Genomic DNA, 19,504 nt, shown 5'->3' with positions numbered 1-19,504 from the left:
TCATTTTAAAGAATGATTGGGTGAAACAGCAAATTACAGACACAATTAATAGTTTCACTCAAGATAATGACAACAATGAGACATCATACCAAAATTTGTGGGATGCAGCCAAAGCAATAATAAGGGGAAATTTTATATCTTTATGGGCTTACTTGAATAAAATAGAGAAAGAGATGTTCAATGAATTGGGCTTGCAAATTAAAAAGCTAGAAAAAAAAAACAAATTAAAAACTCCCAATCAAATACTAAACTTGAAATTCTAAAATTAAAAGGAGAAATTAATAATATTGAAAATAAAAATCTATTGAATTAATAAATAAAACTAAGAGTTGGTTTTATGAAAAAAACAATAAAATAGATAAATCTTTGGTAAATCTGATTAGAAAAAGGAAAGAGGAAAATCAAATTGTTTGTCTTAAAAATGAAATGGGAGAACTTTCCACCAATGAAGAGGAAATTAGAGCAATAATAAGGAGTTACTTTGCCCAACTTTATGCCAATAAATTTGATAACCTAAGTGAAATGGATGACTACCTTCAAAAATATAGGTTTTCCAGACTAACAGAGGAAGAAGTAAATTGCTTAAATAGTCCCATTTCAGAAAAAGAAATAGAATAAACTATTAATCAACTTCCTAGGAAAAAATCCCCAGGACCAGATGGATTTACATGTGAATTCTACCAAACATTTAAAGAACAATTAGCCCCAATGCTATATAAACTATTTGAAAAAATAGGAAAGGAAGGAGTCCTACCAAATTCCTTTTATAACACAGACATGGTACTGATAACTAAACCAGGTAGGTTGAAAACAGAGAAAGAAAATTATAGATCAATCTCCCTAATGAATATTGATGCTAAAATCTTAAATAAGATATTAGCAAAAAGACTACAGAAAATCATCCCCAGGATAATACACCAGGAATACCAGGAATTCAGGGCGGTTCAATATTAGAAAAACTATTAGTATAATTGACCATATTAATAATCAAATTAACAAAAACCATATAATCATCTCAATAGATGCAGAAAAAGCATTTGATAAAATCCAACATCCATTCCTATTAAAAACACTTGAGAGTATAGGAATAAATGGACTTTTCCTTAAAATAATCAGTAGCATCTATTTAAAACCATCAGTAAGCATCATATGTAATGGAGACAAACTGCAACCATTCCCAATAAGATCTGGAGTGAAACAAGGTTGCCCACTATCACCGTTACTATTTAATATTGTATTAGAAACGCTAGCTATAGCAATAAGAGCTGAGAAAGAGATTAAAGGAATAAGAATAGGCAATGAGGAAGCCAAATTATCACTCTTTGCCGATGACATGATGGTATACTTAGAGAACCCCAGAGATTCTGCTAAAAAGTTATTAGAAATAATCCACAACTTTAGCAAAGTTGCTGGTTATAAAATAAACCCACATAAGTCATCAGCATTCTTATATATCACTAACAAAATCCAACAGTCAGAGTTACAAAGAGAAATTCCATTTAAAGTAACTACTGATAATATAAAATATTTAGGAATCTATCTGCCAAGGGAAAATCAGAAACTTTATGAGCAAAATTACAGACCACTTTTCACACAAATTAAGTCTGATCTAACCAATTGGAAAAATATTAAATGCTCTTGGATAGGGCGAGCAAATATAATAAAGATGAAATATTATAAACTAATCTATTTATTTAGCGCTATACCAACAGAGTCCCAAAAACTATTTTAATGACCTAGAAAAATAAAAAAAGTTCATATGGAAAAAACAAAGGTCAAGAATTTCAAGGAATTAATGAAAAAAAATCAAATGATGGTGGTTAGCTGTACCAGATCTAAAATTACATTATAGAGCAGCAGTTACCAAAACTATTTGGTATTGGCTAAGGAATAGATTAGTTGATCAGTGGAATAGATTAGGTTCAAGGGATAAAACAGTCAACAAAAATAGCAACCTAGTCTTTGACAAACCCAAAGATCCCAGCTTTTGGGATAAGAACTTACGTTTGATAAAAATTTGGGAAAATTAAACAATATGGCAGAAACTAGGATTGATCCATACTTAACGGACACCAAGATAAGGTCAAATGGATTCAGACCTAGATAAAGAATGAAATTATTAAAAATTAGAGGAACATAGGATAGTTTACCTCCCGACCTGGGGGAAGGGTTTTAGACCAAAGAACTAGAGATCATTACTGATCACAAAATAGAAAATTTCGATTATACCAAACTGAAAAGTTTTTGTACAAACAAAACTAATGCAGACAAGATTAGAAGGGAAGCAATAAACTGGGAAAATATTTTTACAGTCAAAGGTTCTGATAAAGGCCTCATTTCCAAAATATATAGAGAATTAACTCTAATTTATAAAAAATCAAGCCATTCTCCAATTGAAAAATGGTCAAAGGATATGAACAGACAATTCTCAGATGAAGAAATTGAAACTATTTCTAGTCATATGAAAAGATGCTCCAAGTCATTATTAATCAGAGAAATGCAAATTAAGACAACTCTAAGATACCACTACACACCTGTCAGATTGGCTAAGATGACAGGAAAAAATAATGATGATTGTTGGAGGGGATGCGGGAAAACTGGGACATTGATGCATTGTTGGTGGAGTTGTGAACGAATCCAACCATTTTGGAGAGTAGTTTGGAACTATGCTCAAAAAGTTATCAAACTGTGCATACCCTTTGATCCAGCAGTGTTACTACTGGGATTATATCCCAAAGAGATTATAAAGAAGGGAAAGGGACCTGTATGTGCACGAATGTTTGTGGCAGCCCTTTTTGTAGTGGCTAGAAACTGGAAACTGAATGGATGTCCATCAGTTGGAGAATGGCTGAATAAATTGTGGTATATGAATATTATGGAATATTACTGTTCTGTAAGAAATGACCAACAGGATGATTTCAGAAAGGCCTGGAGAGACTTACACGAACTGATGCTGAGTGAAATGAGCAGGACCAGGAGATCATTATATACTTCAACAACAATACTATATGATGACCAGTTCTGATGGACCAGGCCATCCTCAGCAACGAGATCAACCAAATCATTTCTAATGGAGCAGTAATGAACTGAACTAGCTATGCCCAGAAAAAGAACTCTGGGAGATGACTAAAAACCATTACATTGAATTCCCAATCCCTATATTTATGCACACCTGCATTTTTGATTTCCTTCACAAGCTAATTGTACAATATTTCAGAGTCTGATTCTTTTTGTACAGCAAAATAACGTTTTGGTCATGTATACTTATTGTGTATCTAATTTATATTTTAATATATTTAACATCTACTGGTCATCCTGCCATCTAGGGGAGGGGGGGGGGGGGTAAGAGGTGAAAAATTGGAACAAGAGGTGGCAATTGTTAATCCTGTAAAGTTACCCATGTATATATCCTGTAAATAAAAGGCTATTAAATTAAAAAAAAAATAAAATAAAATAATCCATAACTTTAGCAAAGTTGCAGGATACAAAATAAATCCACATAAATCATCAACATTTTTATACATCACTAACAAAAATCCAACAGCAAGAGATACAAAGAGAAATTCCATTTAAAATAACTGTTGATAGCATAAAATATTTGGGAATCTATCTGCCAAGGGAAAGTAAGGAACTATATGAGCAAAACTACAAAACACTTTCCATACAAATAGAGTCAGATCTAAACAATTGGAAAAACATTAAGTGCTCTTGGATAGGCTGAGCAAATATAATAAAGATGACAATACTCCCTAAACTAATCTATTTAGTGCTATATCAATCAGACTCCCAAGAAATGATTTTAATGACCTAGAAAAAATAACAACAAAGTTCATTTGGAAAAACAAAAGGTCAAGAATTTCAAGGGAATTAATGAAAAAAAAAAATCAAATGAAGGTGGCCTAGCTGTACCAGATCTAAAATTATATTATAAAGCAGCAGTTACCAAAATCATTCGGTATTGGCTAAGAAATAGACTAGTTGATCAGTGGAATAGGTTAGGTTCAAAGGACAAAACAGTCAATAACTTTAATAATCTAGTGTTTGACAAACCCAAAGACCCCAGCTTTTGGGATAAGAACTCACTGTTTGACAAAAATTGCTGGGAAAATTGGAAATTAGTATGGCAGAAACTAGGCATTGACCCACGTTTAATACCATACACCAAGATATGGGTTCATGACCTAGGCATAAAGAATGAGACTATAAATAAATTAGAACATAGGATATTTTACCTCTCAGATCTGTGGAAGAGGAAGGAATTTATGACCAAAGAAGAACTAGAGATCATTATTGATCACAAAATAGAAAATTTTGATTATATCAAATTGAAGTTTTTGTACAAATAAAACTAATGCAGACAAAATTAGAAGGGAAGCAATAAAGTGGGAAAACATTTTTATAATCAAAGGTTCTGATATTTCCAAAATATATGGAGAATTGACTCTTAATTTATAAGAAAGCAAGCCATTCTCCAATTGATAAATGGTCAAAGGATATGAACAGACAATTTTCAGATGATGAAATTGAAACCATTTCTACTCATATGAAGATGTGTTCTAAATCATTATTGATCAGAGAAACGCAAATGAAGACCACTCTGATATATCACTACCTCTCAGATTGGCTAAGATGACAGGAAAAGATAATGACAAATGTTGGAGGGGATGTGGAAAAATTGGGATACTGATACATTGTTGGTGGAGTTGTGAATGGATCCAACCATTCTGAAGAACAATTTGGAACTATACTCAAAATGTTATCAAATTGTACATAGCCTTTGATACAACAGTGTTACTACTGGGCTTATATCCCAAAGAGATATTAAAGAAGAGAAAGGGACCTGTATGTGCAAAAATGTTTGTAGCCCTCTTTGTAGTGGCTAGAAACTGGAAACTGAATGGATGCCCATCAATTGGAGAATGGCTGAATAAATTGTGGTATATGAATGTTATGGAATATTATTGTTCTGTAAGAAATGACCAGCAGGATGATTTCAGAAAGGCCTGGAGAGACTTACATGAACTCATGCGGAGTGAAATGAGCAGGACCAGGAGATCATTATGTATTTCAATAACAATACTATATGATGATCAATTATGATGAACGTGGCCTTCTTCAACAATGAGATGAACCAAATCAGTTCCAATACAGCAGTAATGAATTGAACCAGCTACACCCAGCAAAAAACTCGGGGAGATGACTATGAACCACTACATAGAATTCCCAATCCCTCTATTTTTGTCTGCCTGCATTTTTGATTTCCTTCACAGCCTAATTGTACACTATTTCAAACTCCGATTCTTCTTGTGCAGCAAAATAACTGTTTGACATGTATAGATATATTGTATTTAATTTATACTTCAACATATTTAACATGTATTGATCAACCTGCCATCTGGGGGAAGGGGTAAGGGGAAGGAGGAGAAAAGTTGGAACAAAAGGTCTTCCAATTGTCAGTGTTGAAAAATTACCTATGCATATATCTTTTAAATAAAAAGGTATAAAAAATGTTTCTTAAAAAGGATATTCACATGATGATTAATATCAGTTAATTGAGAAAATACAAGAACAACAAAATCCTAGAGAAGATTTTTAATCTATCAAGCCCATATTTGTTTATCGATTTATGGATGCCATATAGTGTTATTATTTCACAGCCTCAGAGGGGTCCACAACCCACAAATTAAGAATAATTAAATTATCCAGTCTCTTAGGACTTTTTCCAATTCTAATATTCTGTGCCAGATTTGAAGATTAAAGAGAATAAAATTATAAAATGCACCCAAAAATGAGGGTGGTTTTTTGTTTGATTAGACATATTTGCTAGAAGATTTTCCTTTTTTAAAAAATTTGAAGTGGGGCTATCAATTGGAAGAAAGGAAGAAAAGAAGAAGAGATGAAGGGAAAAAGAAAAGTGGGAAAAACTGAAGGAAAGAGTCTCTAGTTATTTTTTTTAAATATATAACAAAGAACATAAGAGAAAACCAGGAAGAAAGACAAGTAGGACAGCTTAGCTACTTGCTAAATTTATTATATATTTAAATAGAAGGGGGAAAAAATCCTATGTGTAATATAGATTTGTAATTTTACAATTTTACTACTTTATCTAAAGATAAGTTCAGAAATTTAAGAATTTAAATTTAAGAAATTAAATTCATAAATGTAAAAGAAATGTCTAAGGAAAAAAAACCAAAATGTGTCCCATTCAACATACTCTCTGGATCAATTTAAAATGTTTCTCTTTCTTGATAATGCCACAACCAACAAACTACCCTGGATATATCTAAAGAAGTTATTTAGAACTCACAACAAGAGTTTCTGACATAGTGCCTTATGACACTTCTGTTAATATTTAAATTATACATTTAAATTTTCTATATGTTACATACTTTCATATGTTACCTCCTACTCTCCAACTAGATTATAAACTCTGAGGACTGAGACTAGGTTTTATGTTTTATGTCTCTCCATAACCCTTAGGGTCATGCCTTGTACAAGAATTTGGAACTGGAAAATTTGGGATGGTATGACTGTGACCAAGTCCTTTACTTATCTGCCTCAGTTTCTTAATCTCTTGAAAAAATGGAACTGGGCCAGATAATTTCTAAAATCCTTTCCAACTCCCAATTATATAAGTATCTATTGTGTGAAAGACATTGACAGATACAGTGGCCAAAGAAGGAGCTTAGTTCTAGCAAGAGAGATAAGGTAGTTGCAAATACCTTTAGTGTGATATGACTTAAAGTGGTTAATGGGTAACAGAAACAAGGGGCAGCAAGGTTCTATTATTGAAATTTCACCTGTGAATGCACCCGAAGTGCTGCTAATTTTTTCTTATGAAAACACAGCCTCCAGCTTCCCAAATACATATATAAAAGTTTAAGTAGGAATATCAATCAAGTTGACAGAATGTTCTCTCTAAAGCGATCATCCATTTTTTTCAAAGACATTTCATTATTAACAATCTTATCCTATGATTCTTTATAATTATTTTTGTATTGTATTGCAGCCTCTTCAGTACTGCAGTGTACCTTTCCACTACCTGCTGAGTGATATTTTAAATTTTTTACAGACTTTATTCCATGTTTTGTAGTCAGTATTCTGCAGTTGGTTTCTGCCAACTCACTAGAGCAGATTGTTAAATTTTTATTGTGATCATTTATTTATTGATTTGTTTGTTTTGATGTAAACAGGATTGGAAAATGCTGCAATTCATGGCTTGATTTACTGTTTGGTTGAGTGTTTAGACTGAAGAAAATTTTGGAGAAAATGATAATAATAACAGATTACACTTTAAAATGCCAAACATATATTTTTTCCAAAATACAGTTGCTAAATATTTACCAAAACCACCCCTAAAGTAAAATTTTATGGTATTAAGATATATTCATTTATAAAATATGTTAAAAATTTCTCATTATTCACTCTCACTCACATAACCCCATGTGTTTATGTTAAGCTACACCATCCTATGATAGATACATGTTGAAGAATTTCGCATGGTTATGCTACTTGGCACATAGTGTTCCAAAGGCATAATTGTACAATCCAAACCCCATATAGTTCTCCTAACCAGTCCTGGTAGTGGAATATAAATAATAATTCTTAATTTCTTAAAGACTTTCTTTTATAGGTTTATAAAGCTGACCTCCAACCTTTGGGTGATAACTGACTCTTTAAACCTTATTTTGTCAAAAATGGTATAGATATTATTTTAATATGTCATTTTGTAAATAGTAACACAAGTTCAAAACATTCCTGTGGACAGTACAAATAACTTATCAGTTAGCCTTGTAGTGGGCATACCTATAACTATCTCTTTTGCTTAATTTAGAGATCTCTTGTGGACCTCCAGCTCATGTTGAAAATGCAATTATTCGTGGTATACATTACCAATATGGAGACCTGATAACCTACTCCTGTTATAGTGGATATATGCTAGAAGGCTCTCTTAGAAGTGTTTGCTTGGGAAATGGAACCTGGACATCACCACCTACTTGCAGAGGTATGGGTAGATTTGATAAGTTCTTTTTGGTGTGAATCTCTCAGGAAATCTACATTAAAAAAAATCAAAAGGTAGTTTAAGATTAGAACTTGTTTAATTTAGTGATTTATCTCAATAAATATGTTATTGAGTATCTATCATGTTCAAGTCATACTATTTTGTGGTAGACATATAAGATTAGAATGAAACAATCCCTTCTTCAGGGTGCCTATGTTTTAGTGGCAATACAACAAATACATACTTATGGAAGCAACAAGTTAAGTAGAAGAAGCAGAGAACATTCATGACTGGAGAGGTCTGGGAAGGCTTCCCAGAGGATGTAGTATCTGACTTGAGGCTTGAAGAAAGCTAAAGTTTCTAAGATAAAAAGTTATTAATTTCTAACATATACAATTGTTGTGGAAGTTATTGTAAGGTTTTTTAAAAATACATTTCAGGTATTAAGAAGATTTAAAGAAATATATTTTAGAAATTTGTTTTGAAATTTCCTATAAGGGGAAGGAATTGGGATTTATGAATTGCAATATGAATAAATATTCCTTATTCCTTGACACACTGTTATTCATTTGAATAGCTGAACCTCAAAATATAACAATCTTAAAGAAATTAATAATTAGTCTAAAGAATTAAGCCTGATGACCAGAAGATCATTATATACTTCCACAACAATACTTTATGATGATCAAATCTGATGGACATGGCCCTCTTCAACAATGAGATGAAACAAATCAGTTCCAATAGAGCAGTAATGAATTGAACCAGCTATACCCAGCGAAAGAGCTCTGGGAGATGACTATGAACCATTACATAGAATTCCCAATCCCTCTATTTTTGTCTGCCTGCATTTTTTATTTCCTTCACAGCCTAATTGTACACTATTTCAAAGTCTGATTCTTTTTGTACAGCAAAATAACTGTATAGACATGTATACATATATTGTATTTAACTTTATTATTAGGTTATCCCCATCCAGGTACCTCCCCCATTATGTCATTGTTCTTGTTATCCTATAAAAATCTTGATGTCCCTATACTCAGTGCTGGATTCTTTGAGACAATAGTCTCGTCCAGCCCTGGGACCTGTTTGGTCCCAGTATATCTCCCTATTTAATAAACTATTAAATTGGTCTCTAATCTCTGTCTTGCTCAGTTTCTCCAGCATTATAGTATAAGGGAAGTAGAAAAGGAAATACTGTTCAAGGAGGAAAGGAGCATGAGTGGAAGTACAGAGGCAGTTCATGTTCATTGCATAGAGTCTAGACCAACTTGATTAAAACCAAAGGTTCAATATTCAGAATTTTCTCTTTTTTTTCACAATATTTGTTCAAACTGAGATAGAACAAGGAGATTTTACCTCTTTCTCCCCATTCCAATAAAGAGTTTCAAAGTTCACTTACCTAGGACCAACAAGACTAGAATTTTATGTCACTTATCAAAAGCATGAGAGAAACCCAACAACTTCTCACCCAACATCCCCAAGTACCCGCCTTATCCTCTGTTGCTCTCCCCTCTTAGTTTCTTGTGCTCCACTTTCTGCCCTCCTTTGTCTCAAGTGAGAAGCAGATCAGTTCAATGGAATAAATTCCCTACATTTTTGTCTCTGCATCCCCAGCAAGTCACACAGTGCCTGGTGCATCACAGGTACTTAATAAATGCTTATTCAGTTGAGGTAAATTGGATTAAATTTTCAAAGGGGCTATTACAATATAATGATCACTCTTGCTTTATGAAAAGGCTGGAAATTTTTTGAATGAAGGGATGACTTTATGCAAGAACAATGATGAGAAAATCATGGAGTGAGAGGGTGAAAAGAATGATGTAATTATACCTTTCATATCCTTCGATTTACTTCATGAAAGCAACAACAAATTTCTTTGATACAGGTAGTTCTTTATAGGAGTAGAGCTGAGAGCAATAGAAGTTATCCAACTTAACAAGAAGACTTATTAAAATATAATATAAAATAAAATATAAAGCCATGGACAACTATTTTATTTCTCTAAATGCCTCTCTTCATCTTCACAGCAAAGTAATCCATGCCTTCTTAAAACACACATACACGCCTGAACACGTGCATGCACATACTTTTAATTTCTCCAATACTGGATGTTATATAAATAGAAGAGAGAATCTTGAGATAATGAGGTATTAAGAAATTGTGCCGTATGAAGTATATGTATCATCTTTCAGTTCTGTTATGGCTACTGACTAACCACAAAACCACCAATTTATAAAGATTTGCAATTAAATAGTAGGGAAGACTTGATCACTTCTGCCTCTAGCAATTTCCCTAATACAAGGACAGCCCTTCAAATGTTTAAAAACATGCATCAAGTCTTTTATTAGTTTTATCTTTTCCAACAAAACACACCCAGGTCCATCAATCATATTTCATATGGCATGATTTCTTAACACCTCATTATCTCAAGATTCTCTTTTCTAAGAAACTTGTACTTTATTAATATTCTTCTTAAAGTAATATTCCTCTTAAATGTAATTTGTAGATGGCATTAATCCTGTCAAAAAACATAAGAACAATTATGATCTAACCACTGATTTTATTTCTGCAGCCATCTTTAGTAGATTATAATTTTGGCTCATCTTAACTGTTTAAACAACTTTTTGAAAAAACTTTTTTTTCATACAAACTACTGCTAAACCAGAAATCTCATGTCATTTTTAAGGTGATATTTTCAATTGCAAGTATCATACTGCTTGTTTCAGTCTAATATTTCAGGCTTTTGAAATTATTTTTAATCTTAATTCTGCTATGTATTCCAATATCTAAGCCTATCACTGTTGAACTATTAAATAAATAGTTTTTTCCCATTTTTTTGTTTTCAAATGTAATTTTATGTATAAAGTTATTTATTTTTTGAACTTAAATAGAAAAAAAAAAAAGAAAAAAATTAAGAACATGAGAGGATTCAAAAATAAAGCAATAAATTTCCATTTCAAGAAAGCCTATATAATAAATACTACACCTTGTGTTCAGAGCCATCTGTCTTTTCTTAGCTTCCTTGTGGGTTTTCTTTTGTTCTCTGCTGTACACTTTTGTGTGTTTTTTTTCCTCTTCCCTTCTCCCCACCCCCGCTGGGCCCAAAAGACTACAATTAAGCATGGATATACACACAAATGTGTGTGTGTGTGTGTGTACATGCACGCATATATATGTGTGTATAAATATATATACACATACGTGTATATACACACACAATACATACATATACACATGTGAACATACATACAAACATATATGTGCATGCATATATAGATATCTCTATACACATATACATTCATATGTGTCTATGTAAGCCCATACAATGCTTGTTTGTCCTCTGTTTTTCTGAAAGTAGATAGCATCTTTCTTCTTAAATCCAAGTCTTTCCATATTTTTCTTATCCACAAAGTCATCCTTTCCTACACCACAGCAATATTCCAACCTTATATTGTACAGTTGTTTTTAATAGTCTAAAACAATATCAATTAATATTTCTAATAGTTTCCCTATTTTTTCTCTTTTGATAATCTGTTTTAGCTTTCACTTTATCTGAGATCATGATTACTATACCTACTTTTTTTTTAACAAAATAAATTCTTCTACTAATCTTTATTTTATAATTGTGTTTATCTCTTAATTCCTATCCCTCCTGACTCCTTTATTTCTACTAGCTACCTTGCCCTTCTATTACTTAATCTACCCCCTCTCTAAGGAACCCTCCCTTGTCCTCAAGGATCCTTGAAAGAGTTCTCCCTTACCCTATCCCTCTTTATCCCATTTCCATTTATCTACCTACTTTAATACCATTTATGTTGTTCAATACAGTTGCTCAATACATCCTTCTATACCATCCCTCTTATTCCATTTCCTCACCCTTTTTTAAAATAAATTTAAAAGACTTTTATTCTCTTCTAAATGTACATATTGTTCTCTCTTTAACCCTGATCTGAGTAGAGTTCCCTTTACATATCCCTTCCTTATTCTTTCCCCCACTCTAACCCCTTACCTTCTTATTTCTTTCTGAATTTAGAAGACTTTTGTACTCTTCTACATATCTATGTTGTTCCCTTTTTAACCCATTCCCACTGAGAGTAGGGTTCCAGATTTACCAGCCTTCCTCTCCTCATCTCATTCCTCTGTCAAATTTTACTCTCACCTCATTTATATAATTACTCTTTTTACCTTTTCCTATGTGGTTTTGCTTTTTAGAATCACATCATACTCAGCCTGACTCCAATCTTTTTTTGAACTACCATTATTAGTGATAATTGTATGGAATCCTATCCATTTATTTATAAATATAAAGCTGATAAGCTCTACTAAATTTTCATTAAAGTTATTGATAAAAATGTTGATTATGAGAGAGCAACAGACAGAGCTAAGCCCATTCTGCACCTAAATGAGAAAAGACTAAACTCATCATTAATCTATTCACTCTTATATTAGCAGCAATTCAGAATCATATGATATTTTATAGCTCATAGCAAGGTCACAGAACATAATGGATGGAGGGCCTGCCTTGAAGCCATTAATACCTGGATTCAAATTTTAGCTTTGACAGCAACTGGTTTTGTGAATGTCATAGTGTTATGCCAAAATTCCCTTTTAATGTAGTGACCCAGGTCCTCCAATTGTCCTATTTCGTTATTCTGCTTTAGGTTATAACCGTCCCCTCTTAATGTTTGAGATAAAGGTTTTATAGACATTCCTTAATGTTTGACAAGATAAAGGTTTATCCATTTCAGATGGCATTGTTCTTGTTATTCCATAAAAAGCTCCCTGCCCCAATACTCATATAGACTATAGATCCCAGGGCTAGACTCTTTCAGATGATAGTCTTGTCTAGCCCTGGGATCAACATGGATCCATTGGTCCCAGTATTTCTCTCCATTTAATAAATTATTGAATTGGTCTCTAATCCCTGTCTTGCTCAGTTTCTTCGGCCTTACATTTGGAGGCTCCCCAGCGAGAAAATTAGAAAATGAGCAGGATTAGACATAAAAGACTTTAGGTTCTCTGCCTTGGGCAGGGTGGCTGTGAATCTGGTAAGACTATCATCTCAAAGAGTCTAGCCCCGGGACAGTGATCTTTTTCTTTGTCAATGAAATTATTGTTCTAGTCCCTATCCTTTACAATGCACAAATGTTATTTTGGTTTCTATCTCCTGTTTTTACAAGAACAAGAATTTTGCAAGATAAATCAGGCAAAATATTTTCACACACTTACAAAGAGGTAAAGTGAAGTTTAATGACAAGCTTTTTTTCCCTATATCTCCTGTCAGTGAATCTATTTATCTGAATCTAGGTTCAATGTATTTCTCAGGTAACACATCTGTCTCTTTGACGTTATCTATCATTAATATCCTCTGATGGACTTTTTCCAAATAACAGTTATCCAAAACAGTGATGTCACATTCAGATAGGAACAGGGATCACTTAACTATACACCAGCATCCCAGAAGACTATGAAAACTATGGATTAATATTATCTATGTCTTATGGTATTTTTATTTATTTCATTAAGTATCTCCCAATTATATTATAATCTGGTTCAGTTGCACTCTAAAGGTCTAAGGATTAGGTATTTGATATCTCTGGTGGAAGATTTTTTTTTAGGCTAAATATTTTTTTATTATTATTATAGCTTTTTATTTACAAAATATATGCATGGGTAATTTTTCAGCATTGACAACTGCAAAACGTTTTGTTCCAACTTTTCCCCTCCTTCCCTCTACCCCTTCCCCCAGATGGCAGGTTGACCAATACATGTTAAATATTTTAGAGTATAAGTTAAATACAATATATGTATACATGTCCATACAGTTATTTTGCTGTACAAAAAGAATCAGACTTTGAAATAGTGTACAATTAGGCTGTAAAGGAAATCAAAAATGCAGGCGGGCAAAAATAGAGGGATTGGGAATTCTATGTAGTGGTTCATAGTCATCTCCCAGAGTGAAGAAGATATTTTTTGAGCTGGGGGAGGGATTAGAGGAGATAGGGAAGAGCTATATTCAAAGCACCGGACATTCCTGGAGGAAGGTAGGCTTAGGCAGATAGCTCAGGGCTAAAAGGGAGGATGGGCAGGGTGGGACCCAATAGAGGAGGAAGTGGACATTCAAAGAACATTGTAGAGGCTTCAAAGCTGGTCTCTGATTAAAAACTGTAGGTCCAGTGACTTTGGTTTACCTCAAAGTTCAATAATAAATTCCTTCCTTTGGCATTTAAAGATCCTTACAATTTGGCCCCTTCCTAACTTTTTAGTTTTCTTAATATATGATTCCCATTCTTCCCTCTAACTAGGTGGCCCAGTGAATAATAGCATACTGGGCGTGGAAATCAGAAAGACCTGACTTAAAATTTAGTCTCAGACACTTATTAGCTATATGACCCTGGTCAAGTCATTTATTCCTGTTTGCCTCAGTTTCCTCATATGAACTAGAGAAAGAAATGGCAAATCTCTCCAGTATCTTTGCCAGAAAGATCCTAAAAGGGGTGATAAAGAGTCAATCATGACTGAAAACAACTAAACAATATAAACTCTCCAGTGCAGTCACAATGATCTGCTTAGTTAGTGCTCTCCCTCCAGCATGAAACTGGCATCTCTATCTTGGTGTCTCTGCATGTTCTGAAGGCATGCTTTCAGAGCTGCTTCTTGGTTTTCCTAGCTTCCTTCAAGAGACTGACTTAGCTCATGCCGCTTTTTGCCAGGGATTCCATCAGCTGTTTGTAACTTCCCAGCCAAAAATAGTTAGTGATTGTTTTATATGTGTTTAACATAGACTTATACCATACTTCTCCAGAAGAACATGAAGTCCTTAAGGGCAGGGACTGTGTAGTGCTTGGCACATAGTAAGTGCTTAATAAATGTTTGTTCATTGATGTGCAGAGTCATGTGAAAAAGCATCTTAATAAGCTACTTCTTTCTGATGTGAAGGCCAGCACCTTATCCAAACCTGGAAGCCAAAATGAGATAGCATGAAATTGTCTTTTCTAAAGTGAAATATGTTTGAGAATCCTCCCTTAAAGACAAATAAGTGAAATTAAATGACCTTCCAAGATCCCTCCAAGACTTGATTTTCTGCTTCTCTGAATCAGGAAATTTGAATGTTGAATGTGGTTATGTCTGTGTATTCTAAAAGCATCTGATTGTATGCACTAGATAATTGATTAGGTCTGAGTTCATAAATCAAGGGATAGAGATAAGCAGTGCTATACTATAGTAACAGTCAATAAGTTTCTATGTGGTCATTTTCCTTTTGGAGCTTTATTAACACAGTTTATCTCACTTGAAAGATAAGTGAGAATCAATGACAGGTTATGAATGGGAAACTAGCCATGGAGGTTCTGGTGACTGCTATTGATTTATGATCATTCTCATTTCCTTTACAGCTGTCTGTAGATTCCCGTGTCAAAATGGAGGAGTTTGCCAAAGGCCCAATGCATGTACCTGCCTAGAAGGCTGGATGGGACGCCTCTGTGAAGAACGTGAGTTCTTTTATTAACAACCTCTAGAGAGGATATGTGAGTGTATATACCTAGAGGAAAAACATGACTGTCTCCCATAACAGAATCATATATGGAAAATGTGTGTGTGCGTGTGTGTAGCATCAGAAAACTTGTCTGGAGTCAGAAGGTTATCTTGAGAATGAGCTTTGCTTTTGTAATAATTTATTTTATTTGGTGACTAAAATGGAGTGGAAGAATAACACAGTAGATAGAAAAATCACCTTGACCTTTTTGTACAAAAAATATTTATAGCAACTCTTTTTATGGAGACTAAGAATTAGAAATCAAATGGATGCCCATCCATTGGGTTCTGGCTAAAAAAGCCGTAATATATGATTATAATGGAATATTATTGTGCTATAAGAAATGACAAGCAGTACTGATTTCAGAAAAACCTGAAAAGATTTATCTGAACTGATAAATGGTAAAATGAACAGAATCAGGAGAACCATTGTACACAGTAATTACAATACTGTTTGATGACAAACTGTGAATGACTTAGCTATCTCAGCAATACAGTGATCTAAAACAATCCCAAAAGATTAATGATGAAGCATACTTTCCACCTCTAGAGAAAGAATTGTATTGATTGAATATAGAATGAAGTAAATTGTTTTTAATTTTCTTTCTTTTTTTTCTTTCATTGGACTCTTCTTGTACAAAATGACTACTATGGGAATGTTTACATAATTGCACATGTGTAACCTGTATCTGATTGCTTATTACCTGCCCTCCCCCCCAAGGGGTGAGTGATGTATGAAAAGGATAGAATTGGGTGCTCAAAACTTTAAATAAAAATTAAAAAAAAAAAAAAGAAAGAAAGAAAGAAAGAAAAGCCACCTTAAAATCAGAAAAACTTGAGTTCGGGTCTTGTGTATGATACATACTGTCTATGTTACCCTGGGCAAATTATTTAACTTCTCCAGGCAATTCTCTGAGGCTGTAAGTTGCTCAGTCTGTATTCATATGGACTAATAGGAATTTCCTTATCAGGAATTCCCTACAGCTCTAATTTCATTGAGAACAAAGGACTGGGGCAACTAGATAGTGCCCTGGATAGAGCACTAGCTCTGAAGTCAGGAGGACCTGAGTTCAAATCTTACCTCAGACACTTAACACTTCCTAGCTGTGTGATCCTTGGCAAGTCACTTAACCCCAACTGCCTCAGCAAAAAAGAAAAAAAGAAAGAAAGAAAAAAAAAAGAACAAAGGACCACCAACAAAACAATAACAGTTCTAACCCATAACTTCTAACTACTCTAAGCCCTATTTTCCTCCCTCAAAAAAAAATTTAAAATTGGGCATTAGGCTACATGTATGAACAGTAGTTTTATCCTATTTTGCCACCATTAAATTTGTAGACTATAGAATCATGAAATATAATTTTGGCTTTAGATATTAAATTCTAGCTATCTAAAATTCATATCTCATCCAATTCAAGGGAAGAGTATAGCTTTCTTATGGAGAGGTGCTTATAATAAAGCTCTTAGGTACATAAATTTAAAGTTGAGAATGTCCATACCATTCTCAGTATAACTAAAAGTAAAGCTAAGAAGTTAAATGATTTGCCTGAGGTCACATAGCTAATAGGTAACAAAGCCAGGATTCAAATCTAGCACCTGTCTGTTGCCTTCTACCTATAAACAATTCCTAGGCCCTCTTTTTTTCTTACCACATGTAGAGAGGGGCCAAGTATATCATATTTGCCATTGTCATTAGTCACTTCTGCCAAATTTCTTGCTTATTAGGAAAAATTTAGGCATTTCATTAAGGATGTAGTTCTTCTTACTTAAGAAAACTAGGAAGTTGGCTTATGTTTTAAAATATCATTCCTTTTTAAATTGCAATTTGTAGTCCTTAATTAAAAAGTAGAAACATCCCTCTTCTTATGAGGGTGTTAAACTTCCCAATTTCATTGACATTGACATATATGAACCACAATAAGAAACAGATCTCTGTGAGTAGGATTCATTAGTTCATCCAAATGAACTTATATCAAGACATTTTTTGAAGTGCCCCTTACTTTAAGAAACAATAATATAATCAGGCTCACATAGAAATCTTCTAACAAAAGTGTGATCATTTTAAACTAAATCAAAAAAGAACTTAACATAACGAAAATGTTTTTATTTGATAAATCAACTTGCCAGAGCACTGACACACATTTATGTGCTTTCATTACCTTAAACCTTTAATTCATCTTCTTTATTAATATATGCTATAACAAAAAATGAAATATTTGCTCATTAAAATCTATCTGATAACCCAGTCCATCTGGTTAACCCAAGCTGTCTACTGACATTCATTTCAACCCATCTGTAGCTTTTAGTTAGCTATCTGAGTCTCAGATCAGTTAAGTAATGTATGTTCACACAGCTACTATCAAAGGTGATATTTGTCCTCCTGATATTAAGTGTAACATTCTCTCCATTAGGCCAGGTTGACTCTCTACAACCAAAGTTGTAAAGGTAGGCAAATATGGTAAATCTGCTTGTTTGTAAATATCATTCAAAAACACAAAACAATAAACCCATGTCTGGACTATTTATTGATTTATTATTTCTCTTGGGACTGATCTTTCACCCAGTTTTGAATCTACCTAAGTTGCATCATTTTGCAAACATCTCTCTATCTCATTTTTGTTTATCTGTCATTATTTCTATACCACTAGCTACAATATCTGTATCAGACCTGTATGGACAGTGGGTTTTCAAGATCTTTAAACAGTCTGACTAGTGAAAATGTCAAGGTTCATTTTCTTAGCAGTGTTTAATAAAGCCCTTCATCCTAGGAAACCAGTTTTATACTCATGGCATTGTGATCTGCCAATTTGACTTAAGCTGTAGTTCTAAACATATCAAAAGGAAAAGGCAGCTGGCTTACTATGTTCTATTTCTGAAGACTTACAGAGGGACTGCAGTGGTAAGGGAAGATCTAGCAATTTCTAAGAAATGTTTTCACCACTTTTATAAACATTCATACCTACAAATGAAGAGAGCATTTTAACATCAGAGCAGAATTCCCTGAGAGTTATTAAAATATATATTCAGAGAGCCAAGGGCTTTAGCAAAACCAAACTGTCTAATTTAGTTTGGTCCATCTCACAGAAGAAGAAAAGGCATTATTAGTACATGGCTGGCTTAGCATCTCAGGAAGCAGTCAGGCTCAGTTAGATACTTACAGCTGCATATCTCTGAGCAGACAGACATGGTAGAGAAAAAAAAAGAATCATAGCTAAATACTAGGAATATAAAATATAAAGTTTCTTGGTTATTGTTTAAATATTCTAGGTGCAATGAAATCCTGTGCCTCAGGATTGTGAGGCCTTTTGCCTCGGTTTCCTCATCTGTAAAATGACCTGGAGAAGGAAATGGCAAATTCAGTATCTCCACCAAGAAAACCTCAGATGGGTCATAAAGAGTTAGATATGACTAAAAAACACAATAGTTTTTAGCTTCTATAGACTAAATCTCAAGGAAACTCAAGGCAGACTTCTGTTTGATGCCTAGAAATTCTATCCTACTCATAAATAAACATTTGGAGTGTTCAGAAGGGATAAAGATCCATTTGATTATTCTATTGACATTCCAAAACATGTAAACTCTTAATTCAACTTTTATTCTAATTACCAGAATATAGCTGTTATATGTATGATCCCTGAATCCCTCCACCCTTCATTAGCTTATTTGGATACCATGTTGTCTGTATGAATGTTATTCATAAAACTGCTACTTGTGGAAGGATAATAGGAATGTATCAGTCTTCATCCCTGTGTCTATGAAGTCAGCACACACACACATACATGAATAGGTATTCATTCATGGTATAGATGCCAAATGAAACCCAAAAGAGAAATAAAAGCATGGTTATGGAGAGAATCCACCTGTCCATATGCTATGTTCTACTGCTCCAATCATACAAACTCAATCCTCTAGACCAAGAGCTCTTAACCTGTAGTCCACATAGCTTCCAAAGGGTCCATGGATAGATTT

At 33.6% G+C, this 19,504-nt stretch overlaps 1 protein-coding gene across 1 annotated transcript in view; it reads left to right on the top strand.

The window, feature by feature from the left end:
• The window catches only part of SVEP1 (sushi, von Willebrand factor type A, EGF and pentraxin domain containing 1), a 340,179-nt gene that overhangs the window by 310,969 nt on the left and 9,706 nt on the right, over positions 1-19,504 (top strand). The window contains exons 44-45 of the mRNA XM_031944100.1: positions 7,835-8,005; positions 15,397-15,492. Of these exons, the coding sequence (XP_031799960.1) occupies positions 7,835-8,005; positions 15,397-15,492 (267 nt within the window). The remainder of the gene's footprint in view (positions 1-7,834; positions 8,006-15,396; positions 15,493-19,504) is intronic.

This window comes from Sarcophilus harrisii, chromosome 1 (assembly GCF_902635505.1).
Source record: "Sarcophilus harrisii chromosome 1, mSarHar1.11, whole genome shotgun sequence".
NCBI lineage: Eukaryota > Metazoa > Chordata > Mammalia > Dasyuromorphia > Dasyuridae > Sarcophilus > Sarcophilus harrisii.
This window is presented reverse-complemented; position numbering and strand designations above follow the sequence as displayed.